The 20,944-nt window shown below is 46.1% G+C and overlaps 2 protein-coding genes across 2 annotated transcripts in view; one reads left to right on the top strand and one right to left on the bottom strand.

The window, feature by feature from the left end:
* The window catches only part of ABR (ABR activator of RhoGEF and GTPase), a 176,705-nt gene extending 175,897 nt beyond the window's left edge, over positions 1 to 808 (top strand). The window contains exon 24 of the mRNA XM_004746902.3: positions 413 to 808. The gene's annotated coding sequence lies outside the window, so the exon portion shown is untranslated. The remainder of the gene's footprint in view (positions 1 to 412) is intronic.
* TIMM22 (translocase of inner mitochondrial membrane 22) lies at positions 805 to 7,673 on the bottom strand. Its single transcript, XM_004746909.3, has 4 exons — positions 7,126 to 7,673; positions 4,837 to 5,033; positions 3,121 to 3,193; positions 805 to 1,507 (listed from the first exon to the last, which is right to left on the bottom strand). The coding sequence occupies exons 1-4, from the start codon at positions 7,361 to 7,363 to the stop codon at positions 1,431 to 1,433; spliced, it is 585 nt and encodes a 194-aa protein (XP_004746966.1). The 5' UTR covers positions 7,364 to 7,673; the 3' UTR covers positions 805 to 1,430.
* Between the last annotated feature and the right edge of the window lie 13,271 nt (positions 7,674 to 20,944).

The following is a 20,944-nucleotide window of genomic DNA, read 5'->3' on the forward strand; positions in this document are numbered from 1 at the left end:
TTAAGGGGGCATAAACTAGAAGAATGCAGAAAAAGGGGTAGAACACAAAAAATGGTGAAGGAGTCAGCATACAGCAGAGAACAGGAGCCATCACCACTCGCTGCAGGCTGCTGGAATCATGCAGCCCCACAAGCCTGTCCTCTGGCCCCAGGAGAAAGCCTGAGCTCATTCCCTTCGTGTCCTTACCACAGGACCAGAATGAAGAAGTGCTCACAGCAGATCCCAACCATTAAAGCCTATTTTTTTTTGCGCTGAGGCACACAATTAGGCTGAGCTTCTGTTGTCAGAAAAAGGTCCCTAGTTCAAAAAAAAAAAAAAACCACTAATATGTTAAAAAACAAACAAAAAACCCTGATACCACAGACCAAGGATAGTGGAGTACAGCCCCTCACCACTGTCTGATCTTCACCAGCCGCTGCTCAGGGACCCACCAGGAGGACCACAGCAGGACTCCGCACGCCGTGTCCTTGAGCTGGGCCTGGTCCAGCGGTCAGAGCCTAAAACCAGTGTGGCCAGGACCACAGGCATTCCCATCAGCCAGCCCACAGAAGGGTTTTTAGAAGAGGCCGGGGCCTGTGCATGGAATTTCAACGTATCCCAGGACATGGCCCGGCTGGGCTGCTTGCAAGGCAGGTCCTGGCTGAAGGAACAGTGTCAGAGGAACGCTACTCTGCACACGCCGCGAATTGAACATTCCCACACTTTGCAGGAGCTCTCTCTCTCTCCCTCCAGATGTCCAGTCTCTGGGCCACCTGGTACCACTTTTGGGACTCGTAGAATCTGAAAATAAAAATCAGCCAACCCTTTACTGATTCATTTATTTTATGGTATGAACGGCCTTTATTGTTCGTAATGGGAAGTGGAAGAGGGGGGACAGGACCACTGGCTCCTGGGGCGGCTCTAAACACTTACTCTGTCACTGTTCCCTTCCCCCGCCAAAATGAACCAACCTTTTAAACTGTAATCTAATTTTTTTAAACAAAGACAACAGACCACAAAATGACATAATGGGTCAGATGGTGTAAATTTACTCTGCCCTGCCATGTGACATGGCTGAATGCGCGGAGTTCCAAAGCAGACGAGCCTGCTGGTACGAGTTCAGTCCCCTCTGGTCCCACCGCCCCGAGCCGCCTACAGGCCAGCTATGGGCAGGACGGAACCTTTGGGGAGCTTAATTCCCACCAGTCAGCACACTGCTGATCTGCCTCAGAGAGAGGCTGGCACAGCATACTGCCCACCCCGGGAACAGAGTATGTGGCTCCTTGGAGGCGGAGGCAGGCGGCAGCCAGGTGGCTCCCTCATGAGACCAGTGGTCTGAGGGGAAACATCTGCGGTCTCTGAAGCGAGTGCCCTGCAGTGGACAGAGCGCGGCCCCCACAGAGCAGCTCCGATGCTGGGCTGGCAGTGTCCTTCCCTGGAGGCAGGCTCTCTCACCGGAGGTAATAATCAATGGCAGCAGAGAAAGCAGCGAAACCGCCACACCCGAGAAGCCCGGCCTTTAAGCCCGCTGTGAAGTAAACAGAAACGACGTTACCTGTGGGGACAGACACCGAGCCAGGCTGCCTTCAGAAGTCTACCTGGCCACGGCGACAGGGACACCTGTGTCAAGCTTCTAAGTCAGTCAGCTGAGCCACGGGATGTGTAAGACTTCTAGGAACCCGTGTCCACAGTCTACACCAGTGGGTTTTATCTAGCCGTACGCTCAACTTTTCTCATTCCAAAAGATGACGATTTCCAGTTTCACGAAATAGCCCCTCACAGGCAGGAAACTGGTTAAGAGAACCAGCCCTTGGAAGCAAGTGAAAGCATATGGCCTGTTAACCCTGATTTGTTTATGAAATAAATTCCTGGGAAGGTGATCAAAGCAGTCCTGGAGGGAGCTGAGCTTCTCAATGTCCCTGACAGAGCTGAGGGATGGGAAGACCAAAGGAAAAGTTACTCTATAAATCACAAGTGCCTGTCCGAGGAGAAGCAGCTTTTAATGACAGCAAATCATCCTGTCTCTCTGAGGAGAAAACAGGCTCTTTGCTTTGGGTAAATCAGGGCATGGCAGAGGGAGAGTGGCCCAGCAACTGCCACCAGGAGGAGAGTCAGGTCACTGACACCCCAAACCGCACTTTTTTTTTTTTTTTTTTTTTTTTAAATTTGAGAGAGAGAGGGAAAGAAAGCACAAGCAGGGAGAGAGGCAGGGGGAGAAGCAGGCTCCCCACAGAGCAGGGAGCCTGATGTGGAGTTAAATCCCAGGACCCCGGAATCACGACCTGAGCCAAAGGCAGACACACTCAACCGAATGAGCCACCCAGGTGCCCCCCTCCAAACCAACTCCTGATGGGTACACTGACAGAAGTGTAGAGAACGGTTTTCTTTGTTGTTTACTGCTGATAACCGGACACTTCCAGAATACTCCTATCGGGCTTTCAGGGGGTAGAAGTCTAAGAATCCTTAACTGCAGAAAGACATTACCACAGAACTTACACTGACAACTGTATAGTATTTAAAAAAAAAAAAATGTCTAAACTACTTGAAATGCACAGACCTGAGAGTTCAACAGCGCCTGCCGTTTGGATCAGTGGGCTCTCCGGGGCTGAACGAGACCTAGCTGTGCTTCTGTCCTAACCTACAGATCAATACACTTCTGGAATTCCTTACTGGGAGGAAGCTCTTCCCACCATTTCAATGTGAGGGCAGTTTTTTTTTTCTAAAATCCAGATCTTTCTGTGGTTCTCAGCCATGGGTGATTCTGTCCCCTGGGGGAATTTGCCAGTGTCTAGAGACACTCTCAATTGTCGCAACGAAGGGATGCCATCAGCTTCTAGTGGGTAAGCGGCCAGGGATACTGCTGAACATCCCACAATGCACAGGAAAGCCCCACTATCCCTCCAGCAAAGATTTATGTGGTCCACAATGCCCACGAACGATGCCAATGATGAAAAACCCCGATCTAAATACTAGAAGTTTCCAAAATTAAGTTAAGTGGAAGTAAAAGTGATTTACTTAGAAGAGTATCAAGTGTCCACATATGCCTTGGGCTGTCCCTGGAACACTCATGTGTTTGGAAACGTCAACTACGGCACGCTGTCCAAGGCCACAAAGAAAACCATGCGAGAGTTGTTTACTAACCTCTGAAACCAATGGCTCCTCCAGTGATGCAGCCACTAATGACACTGTTCTTCCAATCTGATTTTCCCCGGTACTGTGGGCGGAGAAGTGCAGTTTAGAGCCAAAGAAACAAGCCACACAAGATGATTAAGGGAAAAAAAACACAGGGTTTCTAGCTGGCTAATTCAGTCCCTCCCCAAAGGAAACCTAATCCTTTTTGCTTTCCAAAATATAGTTCCTAAAATTTCAGTGTGTTCATGGGTGCTTCCTGCAGGTGGTACCAGAGTGCTGAAACCAAGTGTGCCACTTGAGAAGTAATCCAGATCTCTTCTCTGGTTCCCCAATAAGTCTCAAGGTCAAAATCACTCACCAACTTGGAACAGACACATGAAAACATGCACAACGTCACTCAGCACCAGGGAAGCGCAAATCAAAACTAAATGAGCTACCGCCTCACGCCTGTCAGAATGGCTAAAAACACAATAAACAACAGGTGTCGGCGAGGACATGGAGAAAGAGGAACCCCACTGCACTGCTGGTGGGAATATGAACTGGTACAATCACTCTGGAAGACAGTATGGAGGTTCCTCAGAAAGTTAAAAATAGAACTCCTGGGGCACCTGGAAAGCTCAGTTGTAGAGTGTGTGTCTCTTGAGCTCAGGGTTAGGAGTTTGACCCCCATGTTAGGTATAGCAATTACTTAAAAAAACATCTTTAAAAAAAAAAAAAAAAAGAACTCTACCATACAATCCAGCAATCACACTGCTAGGTATTTACCCAAAGAAAACAAATATACCAATTCAGAGAGATACATGCATCATAATGTTTATAGCAGCATTATCTACAATAGCCAAATTATGAAAACGGCCCAACTTTCCATCTATTGACGAATGGATAAAGATGTATACACACACAGGGATATTACTCAGGCCATAAAAAAGAATGAAATCTTGCCATCTGAGACATCATGGATGGAGCTAGGAGTATTATGCTAAGCAAAATAATTCAGTCGCAGAAAAACAAATGCCATAGGATTTCATTCATGTGGAATTTAATTAACAAAACAAATGGGCAAAGGGAAAAAAGAGAGACAGAGAAGGGCAAACCAAGCAACAGACTCTTAACTATAGCGAACAAATTGATGGTGACCAGAAGGGAGGTGGGGGGGGTGAAATAGGTGATGGGGATTAAGGAGGGCACTTGTGATGATCACAGGGTATTGTATGAAAGTGTGGGATCACAATATTGTACACCTGAAACTAATATTACACTGTATGCTAACTAGAATTTTTAAAAACTTACAAAATAAAATAATTAACCAACTTCTAGCCTACAGAGAGAAGTAAAAAATAATGCAAGCCTAAATAAAGGCAATAAATGCCCAAAAAGTTTGCCTTTGGGGCTATCTAATGAAAATTCAATCTACCAAGTATCAGACATATCGATCTGCTTTCTAATGAACATTTCTCGTTAGAAGTCATAAGATGGGGAGGGCTGGGTGGCTCAGTGGGTTAAAGCCTCTGCCTTCAGCTCAGGTCATGATCCTGGGGTCCTGGGATGGAGCCCTGCATCCGGCTGTCTGCTCAACAGGGAGCTTGCTTCTCTCTCTCCCTCTGCCTGCCTCTTCCCCTGCTTATTCTCTCTCTCTCCGTCAAATAAATAATAACTTAAAAAAAAAAAAAAGGAATTCATAAGATGGTACAGGCAAGGCTTTTTTCAGAAGGCAGAGACACTTACAGATTCTACCAAACACTCAGTGCAAGAAAACATGGCGCCCACAATGGCAAAATTTTTGGCGTAGGACATTCCTCTCTGTCCCATGTCTTTAAGAACTTCTTTTGCTGTCGGCGTACGGTAAGGATCCTTAGGGTCAAAGCCCACATTGGTATCAATGCCGGCAGTGAACACCCCAAAGGCACCTCCCAAGACAAATCCTAAAAACAAACATAGAAATGAAGATTTTTTCTTTGGCATGTTTTCTGGGGTACTGTAACGAGGTCATCATACTCGAATAGCACATTTTGGATGGCCACCAGCAAATAGGACACCCCTATCTACCCTTCCAACTCCACCTTAACACTCAGACCCTCCAGTTACCTGGTTTCCACATCACACAAGCCAGGAACTGTCTTGCTGACAACTTCTCTATCTTCCTTTGGATTTCTTCCTTCCTTCTTTCTTTTTTTTTGAAGATTTCATTTATTTATTTGAGAGAAAGACACAGACAGCGATAGGGAGCACAAGCGTAGGAGGACAGGGAGAAGCAGGCTGCCTGCTGAGCAGGGAGCCCAATGCTGGCTCGATTCCAGAACCCTGGGATCATGACCCAAGATAAAGGCAGATGCTCAACCGACTGAGCCACCCAGGTGCCCCAGCCTCCTTTGATTTTCTTTTTCTTTTCCTTTTTTTTTTTTTTGGCCTTTCATTTTCTGACATTCCTAAAGATTCAATCTTTAACCTTCTGTTCTCTGTCTATACTCATACATTCAGCTAGCAACTTTGCAAATCACTCCCTTGACGATGGTGACATTGACAAGTCATTTAGTGAGTAGTACCCATGCGCCAGTTACTGATGCTTTATAGGCACAGCTTTTATTTTTCACTATAGTCCTATATTGTTGATACTATTAATGTCTCCATTCTGTAGCTGAAGCGGCTGAGGCTCAGGGAGGTTAAATAACTTCCATAAGTTCACAAAGCTACCAAAAGGCAAACCACACACTGCTGTCCCCAACTTCCTGAGCCTGCTGGACATTTCCATTTACATGTCCTCTCATCACCTCAAGGTCAATATATGTTTAATGAAATCATGGCACCTTCCCTCCAAACTTTCTTACTTATGGCTCCTTCTTTTCAGTCACTCCAGCTCCAAACTTCAAGGGCATTTCTGACAGCTGATTTGCTCCCCTCCTACAAACCTATGTTCACAAGTATCCTAGTCTAGGACCTTTACCGCTTCCACTCGGGAGCATTACAAATACTTATTCATCATTTCAACAAATATGTAAGCGACTTATTAGTGTCAGGCATAATGATGAACAAAGAGCCAGCCCAGGCCTCACTGAGGTTCAGTTTAGCCAATTCCCTATACCATCTCCCTATCCATAGACTTTTCTTTCCCTCACCACACTCCATGCTGGATCATCACGTGCACCAATTACTGCCCTAATGCCTAAAGGTAAAAAGCCCAAATCCCCAACTCCACCCCCAATTTTAAAGGGCTACCCCCATTCTCTCAATCCTTCAAGATACAGGGGCAGTCTCACCTCCTGTAGCCTTCCCCAAACCAAAAAATCCCCTTTCCTTTCTACTATACTTCACATCTGCACTCACCGTATTTATTATTTGTTTCTTGCTGGTCTTTCATTCATATTAAGATTTCAATTCATCTGCAAATGTGGCCAACCTCTTTACAAGACAGACACCCGACATTCAAACATTTAAACCTTCAAAGGTTTAAAAAGGGGGAGCAGGGGGTGCTCCAGACTTCTTTCCCCCTATGTTCACCACCATCTGATCATACTGGCCACACTGACATGTGTTTTTCAAACCTGAAGCCGGTTCCTGTCAGACGTTTGCATCTGCTGTCCCCTGTGTCCCACTCTCCTGCCAGGCTCCTTCCCAACACTCCTGCTTCTGTATATATTAAAATTTTATCTTCATGAGAACCAGGCTCTGGTCTCTTACCTTGCCTCGCCACCGAGCACGTGATGGTTACTTGTAACAATTTGTTTAAAAGAATGCTTATTTAAAAGTGAATCAATGAATGAATGAAGTCGACCATTTTATAACCAACCTCCAAGTCCCGACCCATACAGTACCGACTTTCTGATCCAATTTCCAGAGGCGGAAATTAACCTCAGGGCCTAGAGAAGGGTTACTCGAGTTCACGCATCGAGGCAGGGGTGCAGTCGAGATCGAGGTCCACAGGCTCCTCGCCTCCCAGGAGCGTGGTCTTGGCAGAGGACCTCGCTGCCGTCCAAGCCCTCAGCCTCCCAACGCCCCCCTCCCCCAGTCTTGTCTCACCTCCCACGCAGGCCAGCGCTGCCTTGAAGGCACAGCTTTCCATCGCCTTCTCGATCATTTTCTGTTCCTCACTCTTGGTCGGGCTCGGGATCCCGCCCAGGCTACTGGGCTCCAGGACCCGGGGCTGACGCTTGTCGCCCACTAGGTATTGCAGAAGAAGGCTGTACTGCAGCGGGGCTTCGGCGGAACCCGGCGCCTCAGGCGCGGAGCCCCCCGCGCTGGGCGCAGTTGCCGCCATGACTGCAGCTGCCGCAGAAACCCTCGCGTTCTTCTTCCCGCAGCAGATTCCGCAAGCCTCACGTTAGGGCCCTGCGCGCCTAGCCACTGTGCCGCAACGGCAGATTCGCCACAACGAGCAAGTCCAAGAAACTGCGGCAGCAAAGTCCGCTCAGGCATCCGGCGAAAGAGGTCTCACGTTCCCTCAAAGCCTCTTGTGAATACTGAATCAGGCTTGGGTAGCATCAAGATGTAGAGTCGCCAGAAAGCGCCGTCTTCTCCGGCGATGCGGCGCGGTGAGTACAGGGATTGGCAGGCCAGCCCTTTCCCAGGAGGCTTTGCGCGGGCACTGCCCTTGCTGCCTCCTCCCGGGCGCCCAAAGGCGGGAGGCGGCGGGGAGCGGGAGCGCGTCCGCGGGGCTGCAGTGCTCCGGGGCTGCGGCAGGGGGCGCACGCGCCTCCCCGCGGCCCTTCCAGCTTAAGCATTCCTTACAGAGGTTAGTGGTGGACGGTGCTTTGTAAGTAAACGTGAAAGCATGGTTAGATGTACGCGGTATATGTTTTGTTTGACAATTACACCTTTGAGGAGAGACAAGGGGCCCAACAAATGAGTGAGCAAACGAGCGAAGCTAGCCAAGTGTAGGAAAAGGCAGGGACGGTGTAGGAGGTGGAGCCGTATGGCCGGATGGAGAGCGCAAGGGCTGGGGCTGGTACTCCAGACTCTTTGCAGTCAGAGGGACTGGTGATGTGGGACTAGCATTGCCCTGGAAAGCCACGTTTATGTTATGTGAAATGCAAGTATTCACCAGCTTGCAGGCTCAGAACCTAAAGGTAAACTGTAAGACAGTACTCTGTATGAACCCAGAGAGACATCTGCATAGTTTTTAAAGGAGATTCCAAGCTTTTGCATTGCTCCAGACTAGCAATGTATTTGGGTGTTTTAGCTAAAAAACAACATAAATGGAAACAGGTGGTGAGCCTAGCCAGTACCGAATTCTCTGTGCCTAACAGCACTGTTCGCACCAAGCCCCTGAATGAGCTGGTGCCAAGGTCCCCGGGACTTCCCAGTTGCTGAATCTAATTCAGATCTCATTTTACTAGACTTCTCCACTGCGTTTGACACTGTTGACTCCTTCCTCCTTGTCTAAAGTTTCTTCATATTTTTGGTGGAGTGTCTCCTACTCTTGCCACAGTTAGGTACCCTGTCTCCTTTGCAGGCACCTCTGCCTGGCCTTTTCTTGTTGGTCCTCTCAGGGCTTCATCCTTTACTCTCTTCTCATGCAGCTCATTCTACCTGAGCAACTCATCCTCGTGACTTCTACTCCATCTCCAAGGCAGTAACAATCTGAAATCTCTCTCTCCAGCTCAGACCTTTCTCATAAACACAAGAACCAGACGTTTCCCATAAGCACCTCTAACTCAACACGCCCTCCCACCCACCCTTCCTTTCCTTTCAGACGAATGAGGGACCCAGGGCTCTGATTTATGCCGAGGTCTTAAGAGCCCCAGTTGAATCTGAGAGAAAGTAGGACCTGCCCCCACCCCCGACAAGTCCCAGGTAGGGTGACCTTGGAAAGCAAGGATTGGTCTGAACAATTAACACATGGAACTATTTAGAGGCAATAATCAATCCTCAAAGGAAGGTTCTGCGTTAGAGTTCAGATGAGATCCAGGTCAGCACAAGAAGAAATTCCACATTGCCAAGGTCCATGAAGGAGGGAGCCTTTTATGGAACATCCTTGAATCCTTGGCCTGGATCATAAATGGAGAGAGAACAGTTACAGACACTGGTCTGGTATCTCTCGCCACCCACCAGTTCCCTCCCTAAGTGGAATGGGTTTCACCTGATGGAAAACTTGAACCTCTTCAAGCATGTTCTGAAAGTGAGAAGTGGTTTTCCGTGTCTACTTTGCCCAGTAGTCTAGGGACTCTCTCCAGCCCTGGAGTCCAACAGACTGATGTTACAGTTTGGTTTCCCACCCCAGGTTGTCTGTCCTGGCCCCAAGGCTACAGGGGGAGCATCACAGTGGGTCACGGAGAACAAGGGACAGTTAAAGATAATTAATTAGTATTAGATTTGGGGCACCTGAATGGCTCAGGTGGCTAAGCCTCTGCCTTTGGCTCAGGTCATGATTCCAGGTCCTGGGATCGAGCCCCATGTCAGGCTCTCTGCTCAGCAGGGAGCCTGCTTCTCCCTCTCCCTCTGCTTGTGCTCTCTCTGTCTCTGTGTCTATATCTCTCTCAAATGAATAATAAAAAAAAATGAATTAGATTCATGGGGAAGGTTGTAGGAAGTACAACACTCTGAAGGGAGGACTCATCACTTGAAGGACGTCAGAGGGTAGGTGCTGAATGGGAGAGGCTCTGATAGTATCAAATCATAGGTGTTTCTGCGAAGTTCACACATTTTTCTCCCAATCCTAAGTTATTTTGTTGGCTTGTTGCTTGATGATACTTTATATAGTAATAGTTTTCAGTGTCTCAAATAAAGTTGTGATTGAAAATCATTTATATTGGAAACGGTTTCTATCGAATCACTTGGATTTTCAAAAGGGAGTTAAGTCACCCCACTTCTTGGAAGCAGTGGTCAAGTCGTGTCTGATGAGGAACCTCCGTCTGTCCACCCCTCTAAGAGAAGCAGGATGAGTTCTCTACTGTTTGGACTTTTTTTTTTTTTAAGATTTTAATTATTTATTTGACAGAAAGAAATCACAAGTAGATGGAGAGGCAGGCAGAGAGAGAGAGGGAAGCAGGCTCCCTTCTGAACAGAGAGCCCGATGTGGGACTCAATCCCAGGACCCTGAGATCATGACCTGAGCCGAAGGCAGCGGCTTAACCCACTGAGCCACCCAGGCGCCCCTACTGTTTGGACTTTTGAAGCAAAAGGAACAAAGTAAACCTTTCTAGAGGAGGGCTGAAAAAGCAATGTAGTTAATTTGATTGTTAATAAACAATCACTGCTTTATTACTGAGGGCAGAAAATTGAGACTTCTGAAAAACTTCCTTTACTGATCCTTATCTGTTGAATTTCTGAAAGTTAGAAATAAGCAAAAAAAAGGAGTCAACTAATTAACTTCTGGCCTAGCAGATAGGAAAGAGCCTCCTCTGAGGCTTTTTCTAAGGATTTTCAGGATTTTTTTCAGGATTTTCTAAGCCACAGAGTAAATATTACCTTAATCATAAGCGACAGAAACCAAAGCTCCCACCAAAAGAGAGGGATTTATTAGAAGTATAATGGGGTGGGGGTGCCTGGCTGGCTCAGTAAGCTTAGCATATAACTCTTGATCTTGGTGTTACAAGTTTGAGCCCCACACTGGGGGTAGAGATTACTTTATTATTTTTTTTAAAGATTTTATTTATTTATTTGACAGAGATCATAACCAGGCAGTGAAGCAGGCAGAGAGAGGAGGAGAGATTATTTTAAAACTTTTTTTTAGGGGCGCCTGGGTGGCTCAGTGGGTTAAAGCCTCTGCCTTTGGCTCAGGTCATGATCCCAGGGTCCTGGCATGGAGCCCCACATCAGGCTCTCTGCTCAGCAGGGAGCCTGCTTCCTCCCCCCTCTCTCTCTGCCTGCCTCTCTGCCTACTTGTGATCTCTCTCTCTCTGTCAAATAAATAAAAAATCTTAAAAAAAATTTTTTTTAAAGGACAAATTATTTTTTAAAAAATAAAATAAAGGCCATCTGGGTGGCTCAGTTGGTTGAGCATCTGCCTTTGGCTCCAGTCATGATCCAGGGTCTGGGGATCGAGCCCCGCATTGGTTTCCCTGATCAATAGGGAGCCTGCTTCTTCTGCCTCTGTCTGCTGCTCCCCCTGCTTATACTCTCTCTGTGTCAAATAAAATCAAAAAGGAAGGAAAGAAAGAAAGAGAAAGAAATGAAGAGAAGAGAAGGAAGGAGGGGAAAAATGCTATGGAATGGTATACGGCTGGCATTTCTTCTCAGCTTTGCGATCAGTGACATCACATTGGTGGCTTGAAGTTGGCCATGATGGGAATGTTCACATCACAGAGATGAGTACATGCTGTAAATCAGAGGAGGAAGCAGGCTCCCCGCTGAGCAGAGAGCCCGATGCGGGGCTTCATCCCAGGACCCTGAGATCATGACCTGAGCCAAAGGCAGAGGCTTAACCCACTGAGCCACCCAGGCACCCCAAATCAGAGCTTTTTTGTTCTTATTACTGCTCATACCTGCCAGCGTAGCACTCACGACAAGCAAGCTTTCAAAACTGAGAACACCTTCCCCTTTCTGATGAAACCAGTAATTGGGAGATCATAGGGCAGAAAAGTAAGACATGAACTGCTGGAAATATGCAGGGAAGTCCCAGGAAATGGTGAATATTCCTGACTGATAATTAGAGAGGGGTTCTGGGGCGCCCGGCTGGCTCAGTTTGTAGAGGATATGACTCTTGATCTCAGGGTTGTGAGTTTGAGCCCCATGTTGAGTGTATAGATTACGAATAATAATAAAAAAGAGAATGGGTGTTTCTTATTTCCATGAATGTAACACCATGTTTGGTATCATTTGGGATCCCTTGTGTGGACAGAACGTGGCTTAGGAGCTCTTCTGGGTCTTTTATTTTTATTGTTTTTAAAGATTTTATTTATTTAAGGACACGGGGTTGACTCAGCCAGTTAAGCATCTGTCTTTGGCTCAGGTCCTGGTATTGAGTCCCACATCAGGCTCCTTGCTCAGGGAGGGCAAGTAGAGTCCTGATTATTTGTTAGAACTGCTTCACCGCTCATCGCCTGTCACTCAGGAGCACTGTGGTCTGCAAGGAACACCGGCAGGAAGGCTTCTGATCAGACAGCAGAGTAAGGGCCAAACATTGAATGAATTGCTCAGACATGGGAACCTCCTATGGACAAGAAGAGTTGGTTGGATTGGAAGCAGGTCCAGGGCTCAGAATGCTGAGGCCAGCCTGGGTTTTAGAGACAAGCTTCCATCCCTACCCAGAAGAGACTTTGGCCCCACGTGGGCTCTCTGAGGTATCAGGAGGCAGGAAAGGCTCTTGCCTGTGAACTGGGAGCAGAAGCCCCGTAGAAAACCTCAGAAAGCACAGAAGAGCCTGTACCTACGGGGGAGTTAGGGGGAAAAAAAAAGGTCAGATTTCCAGTCAGGCTCCCTGAGGCCAGGGGAGCAGATCTGAGAGGTAGACCAGAGAGCTTGCCTAAGGGTGTGTGTTTTTTTTGTGAACCCACAGGTAGATGCTTCTAGGGGGCTACCGGGATTGGGTGGATCTAAGTGAGAACTTTTTTTTCTCCACAAAACTGCTCTTTCTGAGCTTCCCATCTAGGTGAACGTGCTTCTCTGAGCTCAATTTTCTTCGACTCCTTGCTTCCTGCATTCCCCTAAGTACCATGTAGATTAGCTTTCAAATCTGTCCCTTCATTTTATAATTCATTGCCACTGCCATGGTCTGGGATCTAGTCAGTTTTCGCTTAATAGAATTTTAATTGTTGTTCATATCTACTGCCTTGCCCTTCTCCAAACCATCCGGAGCAATCTTTCAGCCCAGAAACGTGATTAGTTCCCTGCTCAGAATTCTTTGCCGTGCCAGGAGAAAATCTCCTGTCGCCTTTATAGCTTGTGCCCAAAAAGGCACATAAGACTTCAGGCCACATTCAATTCTCATTTGAACATTTCTACTCCCAATTTTTTTGCTTTCCATATCTCTTTTGGATCTAGAAGGGATGGCTCAGAATCATTCTTAATCATTGGTGATCTGTAGTGTTGGAGAGGTGAGCTCAGACTCTTTGACTATGTGTCATTTCCTTGATTTGTGCCTTGTTCTCCAGTCAAGGACCATTATTAGAAAATACTTATTATTACTATTTCTTAATTCTTTTTTAAAAGGATTTTATTGGGATGCCGGGGTGGCTCAGTGGGTTAAGCCGCTGCCTTCGGCTCAGGTCATGATCTCAGGGTCCTGGGATCAAGCCCCACATCGGGCTCTCTGCTCAGTGGGGAGCTTGCTCCCCTCTCTCTCTCTCTGCCTGCCTCTGTCTACTGTGATCTCTCTCTGTCAAATAAATAAATAAAATCTTTTTAAAAAATAAATTAAAAAAATAAAAGGATTTTATTTATTTATTTGAAAGAAAGAGAGAGCATGAGAGCGTATGCACATACGAGCGGGGAAGGGCCGAGGGAAAAGCGGACTCTCCACTGAGCACAGAGCCCAGAACCCTGAGGTCATGGCCTGACCTGAGCTGAAGGCAGGCGCTTAACTGACCAAGTCATCCAGGTGCTCTATCTCTTAATTCCCTTTTGCCTTTTACCTAAGATAGCCATTGAGAGCAAAGGTAGCCTGTACTGTTTCCAGTGACAAATCCTGAGACTGTAGCCTGATTTCAGTGGGTGGTCTTAAAGCCCTGGAACAGATTTCCCTAACAACATCATTGTTTGGGGGTTTTACTTCCTTGCCATCCAGATTTGCTCACTATCTTTTAGGCTGTTGCTTTGGCTTTGCTTACAACAAGCGATCGGAGACTTGGCAAACAGTCCTGGCTGTCTGGATTGTTGGGACCCACTTCAGATTCGGTTAATGAATCAGCTACTTTGCCTGGGTCTGCAGTCGGGTCATGGCGATGCCAAGTTGGGATCCTGGTTTGATCCAAGACTCGGAGGCAATGGAAATACGCATACTGTTTTTCTCGCACCTCACACTTCCAACTCAGAAAAGTGTTAGGAAGCTTCAGGAACTGGAGACTCCTCTTGCTTTGCTGAGGGATGACATGAACAATACAAAGAATAGTAATGGTGACTCCCCAAAGTTACTTGTGAAGTGGTACCAACAAGATAAGCACCATAATTCTGGTTGTAACCAGTGGGGATGGTGCCCTACTTTCCTGTCCCTCATGGTGACTTTCGTCACATCCCGGCTCAACTCTCTGTCCAGGAATTTCCCTTATCAGTGGATCTGCCAAAAAGACCAACTTTTAAAAAAAAGGAACAGATAATGGGGTGCCTGGGGGGTTCAGTTGGTTAAGTGACCGACTCTTGGTTCCTACTCAGTTTGCGATCTCATGGGCTGTGGGATCAGACCTCATGGGAACCCTATGGGATGTCCCCAAGAGGAACCCCACATTGGGCTCAGAGCTGAGCAGAGAGTCTGCTTGAGATTCGCTCCTTCTGCCCCTCCCACCCCGCTAGTGCCCATGCTCATGGGGACACGCGCGCTCTCATTCAAATAAATAAATAAATCTTTTTTTTTTTTAAAGATTTTATCTATTTACTTGAGAGAGAGAGAGAGAGCATGAGAGGGGAGAGGGTCAGAGGGAGAAGCAGACTTCCCGCTGAGTAGGGAGCCTGATGCAGGGCTCAATCCCAGGACTCCAGGATCATGACCTGAGCCAAAGGCAGCCACTTAACCAACTGAGCCACCCAGGCAGCCCATAAATTAAAAAAAAAAATTTTAAGGAACAGATAAAACACATGTAGAATCTGTAATACATTAACCTACAGGTAAAATCTTTTATAGGAAACTCTCATTTAAATGGAATATATTTTGGGGGTAACTGGGTGGCTCAAAGGGTTAAGCCTCTGCCTTTGGCTCAGATCATGGTCTCAGGGTCCTAGGATAGAGCCCTGCATCAGGCTCTCTGCTCAGCAGGGAGCCTGCTTCCCCCTCTCCCTCTTCCTGCCTCAGACTACTTGTGATCTCTCTCTGTCAAATAAATAAATAATCTTTAAAAAAAAAAACAACATTTGTTGAATCAGTTATTTTTTTAACTAAGTGGACTTGGAAGACTTATAATCAAAATGTTCATTTTGTACTAACAGTTTTTTTTTTTTAAATAATGGCATTTCAATTTTTTGTATGAGACCTTTTTTCTCTTTTGTTCAGAGATGCTCTGATGTACTTTTAATATTTTTTCTTCTCCACTTAGTGTATCTTATCTTTTGAAAAATTTCTTATTTGAAAATTCAAAAGGTATTTTTTTTTTTTTTATTAAAACATTCCTTCCAGGGGCGCCTGGGTGTCTCAGTGGGTTAAGCCGCTGCCTTCTGCTCAGGTCATGATCTCAGGGTCCTGGGATCGAGTCCCGCGTCGGGCTCTCTGCTCAGCAGGGAACCTGCTTCCTCCTCTCTCTCTCTCTGCCTGCCTCTCTGCCTACTTGTAATCTCTGTCAAATAAAATAAATAAAATCTTAAAAAAAAAATCCCTTCCATATTTTTCTCATATATATTTTGAGCCCCTCAATTTTCTTCCCCAAGCAACCTGTTACTACTTCTTAAATGTCTTTCCAGATATAGTTCATCCGCATGTAAACATCTTTGTGTGTGCATATATGTATTTTTCTCCACTTAAAAATTTATAAGTTGGGGGGGCGCCTGGGTGGCTCAGTGGGTTAAAGCCTCTGCCTTTGGCTCGGGTCATGATCCTGGGGTCCTGGGATCGAGCCCTGCATTGGGCTCTCTGCACAGCAGGGAGCCTGCTTCCTCCTCTCTCTCTGCCTGCCTCTCTGCCTACTTGTGATCTCTGTCTGTCAAATAAATAAATAAAATCTTAAAAAAAAAAAAATTTACAAGCGGTGACCTGGGTGGCTCAGTTAAGCAGCTGTCTTTGGCTCAGGTCATCATCGCAGGGTCTGGGGATTGAGCCCCGCATCGGACTTCTCCCTCTCCCTCTGTCTGCTGCTCTGTCTACTTGTGCTCTCTATCTCTTTGTCAAATAAATAAATAAATAAATAATCTTTTAAAAAATTTACAAGTGATAGCTTAGTATGTCCTACCTGTTCTGTCCCTGACTTTCTCTCATGCTACATCTTAGAGGCATTCCATATTAGTGTATATAATGGTTAATTTTATGGGTCCATTTGACTGGGCCACGATGTGCCCAGCTGTTCGGAGGCAATGAATCCCTCATTTGGGTGTGTTACTCAGACTCATTTACTGAGTGAGCCCCAAAACTGCTAACTTTAAGTGGTGCCCAGATCGAAAGAAGGCTCTACAACAGGTCCAGGCTGTCTAGGGCACTGCTCTGCCACTTGAGTCATATAGGCCAATGGAACTTAAGTCAGTGGCAGACAGGGATGTTGTGGGGGTATCCCTGGCAGACCCCTGTTTGTGAGGCCTTTAAGATTATTAAGCAAAACTCTGCTATTCTCTGTGCATAATTTTTTTTTTTTAAAGATTCCTTTTTTGGGGTGCCTGGGTGGCTCAGTCGTTAAGCATCTGCATTCAGCTTTGGTCATGATCCCTGGGTCCTGGGATTGAGCCACACATCGGGCCCCCTGCTTGGTGGGGAGTCTGCTTCCTACTCTCCCACTCCCTCTGCTTATATTCCCTCTCTCGCTGTGTCTCCCTCTGTCAAATAAACAAGTAAAATCTTAAAAAAAAAAAAAAGATTCCTTTCTTTAAAAAAAAAAAAGATTTTATTTATTTATTTGACAGAGAGAGAGAGAGATCACAAGTAGGCAGAAAGGCAGGTGGGGGGTAGCAGGCTCCCCACCGAGCAGAGAGCCCAATTTGGGGCTTGAACCCAGGACCCCAGGACTCTGAGTTCATGACCTGAGCCGATGGCAGAGGCTTAACCCACTGAGCCACCCAGATGCCCCATCCTTTCTTTATTTTTGTAGAAAGAGAGAGAGAGAGAGTGGGTTAAGGGACAAAGGGAGAGAATCTTCAAGCAGACTCCCTACTGAGTGGGGAGCCCAACGTGGGGCTCAATTCCACACCACAACTGATGAGATCATGACCTGAGCTGAAACTGAGTCAGACACCCAACCAACGGAGCCACCCCAGTGCCCTAAATAATGGTATTTCAGAAACAGTACTCCACTTGAGAAACAATGTTTGGCCTTCTCCTGAGTCTTAATAGAGGCCAAATGCTTGACCGTGGGCCACCAAGTTTCCATGCTACCATCATGAAGTGGGTATGATCTAACCCAACAAGCCGTAAATGTGCAGGAACACTCCATCGTCAAATGGAAGGGGTATCTAACGACTGTGCCCAAGCAGGTCCTAAAGGCACAAGTCATATACATGAACAAGTGGCTCAAGTGTCCATGCTCCCAGCTTCTGCTATCATGCCTTCTAAACAGTGGGCGGGACTCTGAGCAATGAACCTGGTTATTCATTCTGCTTAGAAGGAGTAAGGCCCGATATGAGATTATATACTCATTCATGGCCTATGGCTAATGGTTTGCCTGAATGGTCAGGGACTTGGAAGGAGTGCAATTAGAAAATTGGTCACAAGAAACTTTGGGGGAAAAGTCTGTGGCAAAAATATAGGAAGATATTTACGTCTTCTGTGAATGCTTACCAAAGGGTGACCTCAATCAAGGAAGGTTTTACTCATCTAGTAGGTATGATGACCCATTCTGTGCCTAGTAATTGGCCTCTTGGCACAGTTACGCCTGGCATCGCCCATTGGGTTCATGGACAAAGTGGCCCTGGGGGGCAAGGATGGAGGTCATGCATGTGCTCAGCAACATGAACTTCCGCTCATCAAAGCTAACTTGGTTGTAGTCACTGCCAAGCGCCAGATCTCCCAGCAACGGAGACCAGCACCGGGTGTCTAGTGTGGAACCGGGGCAATCAACAAGATACTTGGTGGCTGGTTGGTTACTTTGGATTGTTTCCATCAAGGAAGGAAGATGTGTTGTTCTTACTAGAATAGATACTTACTTTGGATGTGGCTTTGCCTTCCCTGCACACAATTTTTGGCTTCAGCCAAAACGCCTATCCGTGGACTTATGGGATGCCTTATGCCTCATGGTGGTATGCCATACGGCACTGCTTTCGATCCTGGAACTCAAAAAGATACATGGCAGTGGACCCATGCTCACGGAATTCACTGGTTTTACTGTGTTTTTCACCATCTTCCCCAACACTGAAGGTGAAATTTATAGCGCTTGTTAACTGGCAGTACCTTGTAGGGTGGGGAAAAGATCCTCTAGAAGGCTGTGTATGCTCCGAACTAGTGTCCACTGAATTCATGGGTCCAGGAATCAAGGGAAAGGCAGGGGAGGGGGCACCACTAATTATTACCCCTAGTTTCCCACTAGCAAAAATTTTGCTTGTTGTTCGCACAACTTTCTGCTCTCCTGGCCTGGGGTCATCCTTCCAAAGGGAGGGATGCTTACACAAGGAAACACAACAATGATTCCATCGTCCCGGAAGTTAAGACTGCTATCCAGCCCCTTGGGGCTCTTCATGCCTCGGAACCAGCAGGCAAAGAAGGGTGCTACCAAGCTGGCTGGTGATGAATCCTGACTCTCAAGGAGAAAGTGGACTCCTGCTCCACCATGGAGGCAAGGAAGACTACGTTTGGGATAAAGGAGATCCCTAAGGGCATACCTGGTGATTGCGGTCAGTGCAAAACTACAACAACCTAACTCAGGTGGGACTACTAATGGCCCAGACCCTTCAGGAGTGAAGGTTGGAGTCACTCCACCAACTAAAGAAACGAGACCAGCTGAGGTGCTTGCTGAAGACAAAGGAAATATGAGAAGGATAGTAGCAAAAGGTAGTAATAATACTAGCTGTGATCTCATGAGTATTTTCTTCTTTTATCGTTATGAGTATGTGTGTATACACATATGTTTGGCACACGTCTTTGTTTCTTCCCTCTCTTATTCACTTATAATGTAATATAAGATGTATTTAAGGGTTGTTAATTTAACAGTATTGTATTCAAGTGACAGCAGAGGGAGAAGAGTAAATATCACTGAAGGACTTCATCTCCTCTCATGGGGAAAGGCTTAGTACATGTTTGGTTCTACACAGGATATCTGTATCACATTAGGTGGAATCGCAATCTTGTTATTATTATTGTCTTTATTTGGAGAGTAAGCATGGTTTAAGGAGATATGGGCACCAAGTTGACAAAAGGGGTTGACATGTGATGTTTAATTTTATGTATCAGTTTGACTGGGACGCGGGGTGCCTAGATATTTGGTTAAACATTATGGTGGGTGTGTCTGTGAGGGCGTTTCTTGATGAGATTAACCTGTGAATCTCCCATGTGGGTCTCATTTAATTGGAGGAAGGCCTGAACAGAACAAAAAAGTGAGGTGAAGGAGATTTGGTTCTGCAAGCTGAGACTTAGGTGTTCTCCTAAGACCTCCTGGACTCAGAACTCACACCTTCAGCTCTCCTGGTTCTCAGGCCTTTGGAATCAGACTGGAACTCTACTATCTGCTCTCCTAGGTCCAGCTTGCTGACTGCAGATTTTGGGACTTCTCAGCCTCCCTAATCATATGAGCCAATTCCTTATAATAAATCACTATAGATACTGGTTCTGTTTCTTTGAAGAACATAGACCAATACAGTGCACATTGAATTTTCATTCTTTTCAATGACTAGGTTGATTATGATTTTATCATTTCTGTCTTTTCACAGTTTGGCTCTTTCCAATTTTCCAGTCTTTTTCTGATTTCACCAGCGTATCAGTAAGTATCTGTATATACACATATCTTTGTGCACATATGCTACTATACATGAAAACCAAGAAATGGGATTTAAAAATCTTAAAGGTGGCATCTATATGTGTATACGTATAGCCAGGGACACCTGGGTGGCTCAGTCAGTTAAGCATCAGCCTTCAGCTCAGGTCATGATTTTAGGGTCCTGGAATCGAATCCCGAAACAGGCTCCCTGCTTGGTGGGAAGCCTGCTTCTTCTTCTCCCTCTGCCTGCCTCTCCCACTGCTTGTGCAAGCTCTTTCTGTCGCTCTCTGATAAATAAATAAAATCTTAAAAAAAAAAAACAACACCCAAAAGGAATAGCCAGTCAACTCCTATAACTAGCTAAATACCAGTAGGGACATTGTCTATAAGTGGGTCTTTTGAAGTGCATATGCAGAGAAAGTGCTTTTCACAAGCCAAAGGATGTTGGCTATTCTTTACAGGAAGCCTAATGAGTCTCCTTGGGCTTCTTGTAAAAAACACCCACTAGAATTATGATTTTGGAATCATTTCCACCGCAAATCCACTCTTTCCACACCCCTTTAAAAGGCAGCTGCGCTATTTGGCTTCTAACCAAGGCCTGCTGCACCAACAATTCTCTACGTTTTATTTATATTTCATGTGCAGTATGTTCAAACTCTCACTTTCCCAGGTGCCAGATGCTGGTTTGGATATACTCCAGTGGAAAGTGCTTTCCTGTAAAATAATAAAAGTAAAATACTGAACAAACTGCCTCTTTATATCAGACTTGCACCTAGTGTACCACAGTTAAGTATTCTAATCGTGACTTCACTGTTTTCCCAAATTTGCAATCCCTCCAGCTCCCACTTCACCTAGCTCCACACCATACACTTTGTCCTTTGGCTTCCACAGGGTGTAAATGCTTCTAGTCCTTTTATACCTCATCAGTGTTCATTTTAAAATGTCAGAACATAGGATCTATCTGTCTCACATGATTTCAGTGGTGCCTAATGTAACCCACCAAGGGGTATTTCAAATATGATATAGATGAGAAAACGAGGATTTTAACTTACTTTCAGGACTTCCCCCTGCCTTTTTAAAAAAATAAGTAATCTCTATGTCCAGTGTGGGGCTTGAACTCACGACCCTGAGATCAAAAGTTGCAGGGTCTACCAACCAAGCCTGCCAGGGGCCTCTACTTTCAGGATTTTAAAAGAGATCTAGTAAGTTAA

The sequence above is a fragment of the Mustela putorius genome, unplaced genomic scaffold (assembly GCF_011764305.1).
Source record: "Mustela putorius furo isolate JIRA1106 unplaced genomic scaffold, ASM1176430v1.1 tig00003962_pilon_pilon_pilon, whole genome shotgun sequence".
Taxonomy (NCBI): Eukaryota; Metazoa; Chordata; class Mammalia; order Carnivora; family Mustelidae; genus Mustela; species Mustela putorius.